The sequence below is a fragment of the Malus domestica genome, chromosome 13 (assembly GCF_042453785.1).
Source record: "Malus domestica chromosome 13, GDT2T_hap1".
NCBI classification, from domain to species: Eukaryota; Viridiplantae; Streptophyta; class Magnoliopsida; order Rosales; family Rosaceae; genus Malus; species Malus domestica.
The window spans coordinates 7,446,512-7,456,142 of NC_091673.1; the positions used below are offsets into that span (position 1 = coordinate 7,446,512).

The following is a 9,631-nucleotide window of genomic DNA, read 5'->3' on the forward strand; positions in this document are numbered from 1 at the left end:
TAATTAAAATCTTCTAATTTCAATAAATCTGCTTAATATCTTTTAACAAAAAAACTAATATAGTAATACAAATCCATCCACAGAACATACGACCATAGCTCCAATAACAAATATACGAATGTATATTATACATATAACAGAGATATGAAACCTTACTAAAATGTACAAAAACATAGTATACTTACGAGCAAGACAAATTAATATGTGATTGGTTGATTATAAAAAAGAATTGTCATATAGGTAGATGAATACAATTAACTTATGGTATAAGTTGATTATAAAATTTTAGAGTAGTAGGAAAAACAAAAATAACATGAAAAAAAGAAGAAGAAATAATTAAAGAGATAATTAGAAAAAAATTTAATTTGTCTAATAAATTTTAATCATTAAAGAGATAATTATTGACGATAAAATAAGGAAAACTAATGAAAAATACTTGAAAACTTTGAGTTTTAATGATAAGGACAAAATAAATGATAAAATGAATAGTACCAGGATTGTCTTTTTAGGGTAAAAATGTGATTTTTCGTTAAAATAATAATACCGGGAGCTTTTTGTTAAAGTTCCCAATAAAATAAGGCCTAAACTTAAAGAATTAGACTTATTTTAATAAATTAGAGTATTCTTAATATTGGGTTAAAAACTTGTAAATTATAGAGTAATGCTATTCATACCATGTTTTTATACCACATTTCTATATCACTTTAGGTGGCATTTGATGTGAATAGCCACATCATTTGAAAAATTTGCAAAACCCAAGGAAAAGAAAGAGAAAGACTTCTCGTATACCATAATCATCATTTAATTAACTAGTTTTTCTTAATTATTAGTTTATTAAATAATGAACTAAATTTAAAAATCTGATTAATTCAAATGATGTGACTATCCACATCAAATGCCACCTTGTATAATAAAAATATGGTACAAAAATATGATATTTACTGTAACTTGTATCAACTTTCCTAATCCAAAAAAGTGAGAGAAACTAACGTGAACCACCTGACCGTTAAGTTATCCGGCGCCAAATATTCGTTGGTTCCCTCTCGTCAAAAAATCCAAAGAAGCCATTTTTTAAAATTTTGGAGACACTCCGAAGCTATATAATCTCATTCGAGCTGTAAGTCCCCACGCTACCCCTCCCACTTCAATCTTAACTCTTCCTCCTTCCTTTAACTTTTTCCCAATGGAGAGTAGCTTCTCTTCTCCCCGAAACGATACTTTTCCTGCTGGCCTCCGGGTCCTCGTCGTCGACGACGATCCCACTTGGCTTAAGATCTTAGAAAAGATGCTCAAGAAGTGCTCCTACGAAGGTTATTTCACGCTATCTCAGTTTTCTCACTGTTCCTCTGTTTCGATCACTCTTTAAAGTTCCAACTTTGTTGTTTTTTTCTTCTCTATTTTCTGGAAATTTATAGTTTTCCTGAATGTTTTGGTGTTTTTGGAGATGGATTTTTTGAGTTGTGGGTTAATTTTGGTGGTTCTTACTTATTAGTGGAATTTTGATCATATTTGGTAATTTAACCACTGTGTTTGTTGTAAGCAAGGATTTTTAATCTTCCCAGAAGCAGCAGTTTAGTTATCGATTTTTTGATTTAAGTAAACGGATAAGCAGAATGATCAGGGTTTACTTGAGATAGAGTATTTGATTGTCTTTACAGGCTGCTATGCAGGAGGATAATGATAATGTGTTTCCGTTAATTAGTTAGTTTAATCAAATGGCAAATACTTTATTCTGTATCGAATATAAACACGTAAAGGTGTTTGATTTCAGATAACTGGAGTATTCTTTGGTGCCTCTGGTAGTGTACTTATAGAATTATTTCCTTTTCTTTTTGATGTTTGTTTCAACTACACTAATCAAAGACCATTTTTAGTCTATTTATGATCCTTGCTCAATAAATTTTCGTGGTACTTCATATGGGGAACTGAAGTAGTTACTTTGGTTATGTTGGGGGATATTCTCATGTATGATTACTTGTATATGATCTAAACAAGTATAGAAGTCTTCCATTATTCATATAGAAAAGGAAATCCGTTTGTCTTACAGGATTTTATTTTTGTCCGACTGTCAGACACGATGCTTTGGCCAGTCTGATAATATAATCAGCTGTCGAATGATAACAGCATCCATTAATTTTCATTATTTCTGAAGTTTTTTCCCTCCCTTTTTTGTCTGTGTTTCAGTGACTACATGTGGTTTGGCAAGAGATGCTTTGCACTTGCTTCGCCAAAAGAAAGATGGATATGACATTGTTATCAGTGATGTGAACATGCCTGACATGGATGGTTTTAGACTTCTTGAGCATGTAGGACTTGAGATGGATCTTCCAGTTATTAGTCAGTACTCTGCCGTTGACCAATAAAGCTTTGTCTTCAAAAGAAAAACGTCTGTCACCACTTAATTCTGACATATCATATCCGTTTTACCTGTGCAGTGATGTCTGTTGATGGAGAAGCGAGTAGGGTTATGAAAGGAGTTCAACATGGAGCATGTGATTATCTTCTTAAGCCGATAAGAATGAAAGAACTGCGCAATATATGGCAGCATGTCTTTAGAAAGAAGATACATTAAGTCGTTGAGATTTTACTCTTTGAAGTTTTTTGTTTTGAGAGCATTTTTTATCCAAATATTTTTGTTTAAGCTTGGTGACACCAAAAACAATATTCACCATTTGTGTTCTCTTTATATCAATCTAATAATAACCCAAACAATCTTATAGGAAAGCAATAAATATAATATTTATTTATCTGCGCTACAAGTTTACAGTTTCATATTTTTTTCAACTTATTTAACTGACGAGTTTGATACATAAAACTAACTGATTATGTGAGTTGAGCTAAGTCTCAGACAACTTAGAGTATAATATCATCATATAACAGAATTAGTATAAATATACGTCACAAGGAGCAACATTTTAGTATCCAGCTCAATATAATTACATTTTTTGCAAAAAAAAATTAGTATAAATATACGAGTTTTTTTTAAAGTATTTTTCAAAAGACTAAAGGCGTTTTTGGTTAAAATAGTTTTGGAATAAATCCGTAATAATACAAGTGAATTTTGAAAAAACAATTGAAGTGTTTTCTGCAAAAAAAACTCATGACTGATGCTTAAAGTACTTCAAGTGCTTTTAGAATCCAACATTTTTATTAAAAGTGTTTTTAATCATTTTAAAAACATTTTCAAACGAACCATATATATGTATGACTCAATATGATATCCATTCCAATTAAATAGACAATGGGTACTGACTACTGAGTGATGCTGGACTAACAAATCATATCCACTTTGAGCCTTATTTTTAAGTTTAACTAGATTGACGAGAATAATGTAGTTTCCTTCTTTATTTAGTTCGAACTCTTTTCGAAATTTTAGAAAAAATTTGGTATAGAAATATTTGTATGCAAATTTATGTGTGTGTTATTATGGTGGGTTTTTATTTGTGTGTGTGAGAGTGGTTCATCTCATCTGCAATCATCTGATGCCACTAGATCAAAGGGTCCACATTTGGAGGCTTATCCATGTACTGAAACATATCAGGTGGAGAAACCCATTTGGAAAAGCAATATAAAACTTGGCATTATTAAAGTATTATTGTGAATATATACAAATAAATTCCTTAAAACTTGGTCAATTAATCTCTAGAATTAGGGTCCACTATCCATCATTAGAAAACTAAAAAGAAAGGGGGTCGAATCATATTTTATTCTTGTGGGTTTTTTATACTTAAATTATTATTGTTGGTTTGTCGTTTTATATTATAGTGCAATTGTTATTTGTAAGGAAAATGTCTTATATTCGATATAATGAGTTTAGTATAATGTACTGATATTCTTAGTCATTTGTAAATTATACGTGAATATCTTAAATTTGAATACGGCAAATTTGGTCCTAAACTGTATGACATAGTCATTGTGTACTTTAGTTTAAGTCTTCACACGAAACATAATATAATAAAATAATTGCATTGGTTTTCCCCCTATTGTAATATATTCATTTTAAAGCAAATTATTATGGCATATGGGTTTTAATGATCCATGACTCTTTCTTTCTCATTTTTTGCCAAGTGAAACCTTTTGTCTAACAGAAACAAAAAGAAAGAAAAAAGGGAAAAAGAAAGAAAAGAAGTTATGGAAAATCCAAGTGGAACATCTCTTTAGAAGGAAATATTTTTTAATATACCGAGAACACGACTCGATACACTATATGTCAAAAGAAAATTAATTAGATACTTGAAAAAATCACGTGTATTATAATCTTTACTACTACATAGCTTTTAATGTTACGATAATTGTGTCGTTGAGATTTTACTCGTTACATTTAACGGTGCGGATACAAATTTTGGGAGAAAATGAAGACGCCTGCTAACTGTTTCGTACCCAAGACAAACCCTAGGAGGGATAAAATTCATCTGTATAAGAACATAGGTGATAATATTAGCAGCGGACAAAAAACCACTTGAATTCCATTATTTGATTCGAATTTCAACTAAGAAAGTATAATCTTAAACTGTCTTCCAAAAAAAAAAATAAACAGTATAATCTTAAACCAATTGAACCAAACCACAATCAATTAATTTGGTTTCATTTGACCTTTTAATAAACCGTCCAATATTTAATTTACGACAACTTTTTTTTTTAACAAACAATATTAAAAAAAGAGGATGTACTTAACCTCACAATGGACTAGCAATAATGTGGTTCAAATTCACCTGTAGTAAGAATCGAACCTAAGATCTCTTACTTACAAATGAAAAGAAATACTACTATACCGTAGTACTAAGTGGCAATTTACGATAACTTCCACACATGTAAGAAAATTTAGTTGCGTTGTGCCAGTTTAATTCTTGAACTACACCAAACCAAATTGTGATGCTAACGTTGATTCAGTTGTGATTTGAGGCATAAACTTAATCGAACTCAACTCAACTCAACCATGCTCACTCTAAATACATGTACATATTTACATAACGTATTACAACTAAATATGCAATGAAGTTTATCGACGATATTTTAACAATCATATCAACCGCATATTGATAACTATTAAGTCAACGCATCAAGGCAACATTATCAAAACTTCGTGTTACATAAAAATATCGCGGTTAATTGTAAGGTAGAAAAATATGTTAACTACCCATAAATATGATATATTTAGTATGAAGCTCACCCTACGTGAGAGATGTAATTAACAATTTGTCGAAGCTTATATAATCATAATAACAGGCTCTTTAAGGAAATGGATCTTCATTTTTCAAAAAAAAAAAGGGACATCCTTTAGACCGTTAGATCTGGCTTTAATGAAATTATGTGGTTGAGATTAAATCACAGGCCACAGAATCTCAACAATATAATTTCATTAAAGTTAGATCTAACGGTCAAGAGAGTGTCTTTTTTTTTTTTATTTAAATGAGGATCCATTCCCTTAAAGGCTTCCATCATAATAGTAAACAATTAAAAACGTAACCGGAAACCTGGACGATTATGAATAGACAACGATTGTCTGTCCTTCCACTTCTCGTGCCCTTCTGTTTGTGTGGTCACGGTTAAGCCACATCAACATTTTATATTACTATTCATTTTTATCTTATTATTTTTATAAAAAAATAATATAAAATGTTAACGTAACTTAACCGTGATCACACAAAACAGAAGAGCAAGGACATAAGGAGTAAGAGGACAGACAATTCTTGTCCATTGTGAAAAGCATCTTTAGTGAAAGAAAAGGAAGCAAGATTAAATATCCTCTTTTGCTTTTAAAATTGGCTTTTGCTTTTGCTTTTGCTTACAGCGAAATATCTTTTCCTTTCTGATATGCCCTTTGGACCAACTTGTTTCCAGCTTTTCTCAACTTCGAAAAAGTATGAAGATGATGCCTTCATGCCTTCCTTTTCTGTATTGGATGCATACAATCCATCCTCTATTCCTCTGGTCCACCATCTCTATAATCATCAATAACTAGCCTTTAGCGCGTGCATGTGATATTTTTTAAATTACGACATGCTATGTGCGATTTATATATTTTAAATGTATTTATATACGTAAATTTAATAAAAAAAAAATTAAATATTTTAAGTAAATGAATAATTTTAGATCATACTAAAAGAAACCTCTTATAAACCAATTAAACCAGTTGAATTCATATAATAAAATTGGTCTCTATAAATTTTATAATAAGAAAAGAGAAAAAAAAATATTTAATGAATAATTGATTGAATTACATTATTAGTAACCCACCCCCCTTTCCCCTTAATATAGATACTAATATTTTGTTAAAAAAAATAATCATTTGACAACTAATTTAATCACATTATTATCAGCATGTGAAAGTGTCACAGCCCTTTCCGGAATTTTCATATTCGTGGATATGAAATGACGGAATTGCCCTTAACGGTTGCTAAGGTACGTGTGACACATAAGTTGATTATTGTATACTTTCCTAAGTTTTTTTTGGAAAAAAAAAAATCAAGTTGGATTAAGAGTTGTTTACAATTTGTGTGGTTAGGGAATTAAAGTATGGTTGTTTTGGGTGGACCACACACACACGGGACATACCCTCACCACGTGCCCTCTCTCTCCTCCCTCACAGTTCACTCTCTCTTCCTCCCTTCGAATTGTACGGACAAGGCACCAAACCCTCAAATCTTCACGGATCGACGCCAAAAAGGTGAGTTTCTTCATCCTTGCAACCTCTTGAGTTGAGGTACCATTTTTAGAACTGGAAACCTTCGAAATCACGTCAAACCTGTAACCCATTTTGAAATCATTGTTCATGCACACGTGAAATGTGGATTTTCAGGGAATTCTAAGCTTACAGGGAACTTAGTGAGGTCCCAAGGAAGCTCGGAGCTTAGTTTGAAGGTTTTGGACGTCGGGATCGTAGGGTTCGATGTTGTATTGATGATGTGAATTGTGTTGAGAGCTCATAACATGCACCCTGGTATTAGTGCTTATATTGTTCACCCCGCACCACACGCTCACTTTGGATTCAAATAGGTGCATGTCGTATAGACCATTAGAGGGTTCCGACATGTCGTACAGACCATTAGAGGTGGTTCCGACTTGTAGGTGATTTTAGATTATTATACAGCTATTGATGAGAGAAGCACTAGAGCGTATTCCTACACCTTTCTTATCGTACAGACTACTTCAGGTAGTTCCGATTTATGTGCACAGTAGCGCCGTACAGGTCACTGTGGTGACTCCGGTTGGTTGGATATTGAGCTATAGAATTAACCGTACAAGATAGTTGCAGGGTTTCCGGTTGATTCATTATTTCACTTGTTATATTGACGCATTCTTATTATGTTGTTGACGTTTATAGCATAGCATACTTTCTGGTTTTTGATAAAGATTGGTGATTTGAGATATTTGAAGAATTATATGCATATTATGTTATTTTATGGGAAAGTATACAGGTTTTACAGCGAGGGGTTAGAAATGTTATAAAATGAAATGTTTTCGAAAAGCTTGTTTTACTGACCCACTCAATCTTGTCTTGCACCCCTCCAGGTTCTAGTTAGCTGTGTTGGTGGCTCACGAGGATTTTCCCACGGCGTTCTGACAGACTACTTAAATGTAGGACTCACCTTCGAGTGTTGTAATTTGGTAATGGTCCTACTTGACTGCACTTAGTACTTATGCTCTGAATATGTGTGTTTCACACTTAAACTCACTCTAGCATGTTAGTTGTATATTATTGCTAGTAGTTGGTTTTTATTCCTTCATATTTCTCTTATCTTATTACTTCAGCGTCGCACTTTTGGTTACGTCATACTCACGTGACGGCCAGCACGCCTTGATTCTAGGATCAGGGTGTGTTAGAAAGATTTTTTTATAACTGGCATTACACGCCCTTTAAGATGTTTTGAACTTGTTTAAAAATAGAAAAATTGAATCACATTATTGTTAGCCTATTGTGAGGTACTATTTAAAAAAAAAAACATCACAAAAAAATTAAATGTTAAAAAAATATTATTAAAATGATGAAACTGCCCTGGTCTTATTTGATGCATTATTTTGAAATGCCTTTGAAGTTTTTTGTCTTGAGGGCATTTTTATCCAAATATTTTTGTTTAAGCTTGGTGACACCAAAAACAATATTCACCATTTGTGTTCTCTTTATATCAATCTAATAATAACCCAAACAATCTTATAGGAAAGCAATAAATATAATATTTATTTATCTGCGCTACAAGTTTACAGTTTCATATTTTTTTCAACTTATTTAACTGACGAGTTTGATACATAAAACTAACTGATTATGTGAGTTGAGCTAAGTCTCAGACAACTTAGAGTATAATATCATCATATAACAGAATAAAAATAAAATTTGAATCTAATATATGAAAAAAAAAAAAAAACTTGAAAGTGCTTCTTAAAGAACAATATGGGTAAATTTTTGAAAAGTTTTTAAGCTTTTATGTGTCAAATGTATCTAGACGGTTTAGTTAAAAAATAACACGTTTAGCACAAAATATAAGCAAATATGAGTAGTGTTTAAAATGCTCAAGAAATATTCTAAAAATTAAAGATCGATATGAAAAGGGGGTGAACTGCAAAAATCATCCTATATCGATGAGATATAAAAAAATCAATGAATATCGATGATATTTACAGATTCACTATAGAAATTTGCCATAACCTATTGCAGATTTTGATCTTTTGATTATTTTTTTCTTTCTAATTTCGACTAAATTTGAATGAGTTGATATACCCACCCTATTGCAAATTCCATAATTTCTGTTGAAGACAACTGATATCGATATATCCATTGATATTTTTATAAATTTATATATTGATGGTTCTACCTATATCGATATTTTAAATATAAATGACCAAATATTTCCTAGGAGAAATTGAACCCAGATCCTCTATGGATCTAAAAAAACTGAGCCTAAGGATCAAATAATTCGGACCGTTGAAATTTGATCCAACGGCTACAAATAGGGGTTCCCTCTAAAAGTTATAATAATTATTGCCGTTAGATCAAATTTTAACTGTCCGGATCATTTGATCCTTAAGCTTAGTTTTTTTTAGATCTGGAGAGGATCTGGGTTCGGAGAAATTAATTCATTCTCATTTGAGTAGATAGATGTAAAATCACCATTTACTGTGTACAAAGTTGTTGCGGACTTGCAGGGCCCATCACACGAGATGATCTGCTTTGTATCTCTATTGGGCCCAGATGTCTATATCAAGACACAACACAGCTAAAACTTCAAAGTAAATGATGGGCTGAAGTCCATTCTAAGGGTCCACTATGTCTGACACCTACACTTGGTCACTATTAATTACTTATGGCCCCACACGCTATACACGCATCAACCAGTTGAGTCGTGGCGTTTTTTAAGGTGCGGACCGAACTTTGCGGCCCTTTAGTTCGGTAAGAAATCCTCTTCAGATCTATTCTATCAAAGTCTACTAGTTAATTAATCTGAATTCTTGAAATTTGATTTAACGGTTAAAATTATTATAAATTTTAAAAGGATCTCTTGTTTGTAACCGTTGGATCAAATTTTAAGGGTCCGAAATAATTGATTGGTGGACTTTGGTTGAAGAGATCCGAAGAGAATCTATTTCCCTTAAGTTCGGACCAATTAACACCCATTAAATCGTTGACTTGCGAGCG

At 32.0% G+C, this 9,631-nt stretch overlaps 1 protein-coding gene across 2 annotated transcripts; it reads left to right on the forward strand.

Annotated features, from left to right (window-relative positions):
- The first annotated feature begins 974 nt into the window (after positions 1 to 974).
- Positions 975 to 2,747, forward strand: LOC103414463 (two-component response regulator ARR11-like). Of its 2 annotated transcripts, none has more exons than XM_008352842.4 (3): positions 975 to 1,310; positions 2,185 to 2,337; positions 2,436 to 2,747. In XM_008352842.4, exons 1-3 carry the CDS (start codon positions 1,184 to 1,186, stop codon positions 2,570 to 2,572), a joined length of 417 nt encoding a protein of 138 aa, XP_008351064.1. In that variant the 5' UTR covers positions 975 to 1,183; the 3' UTR covers positions 2,573 to 2,747. The 2 variants fall into 2 exon arrangements, with proteins under 2 accessions (XP_008351064.1, XP_028954523.1); XM_029098690.2 differs by having other exon boundaries at positions 1,058 to 1,310; positions 2,185 to 2,306.
- The last annotated feature ends 6,884 nt before the right edge of the window (positions 2,748 to 9,631 follow it).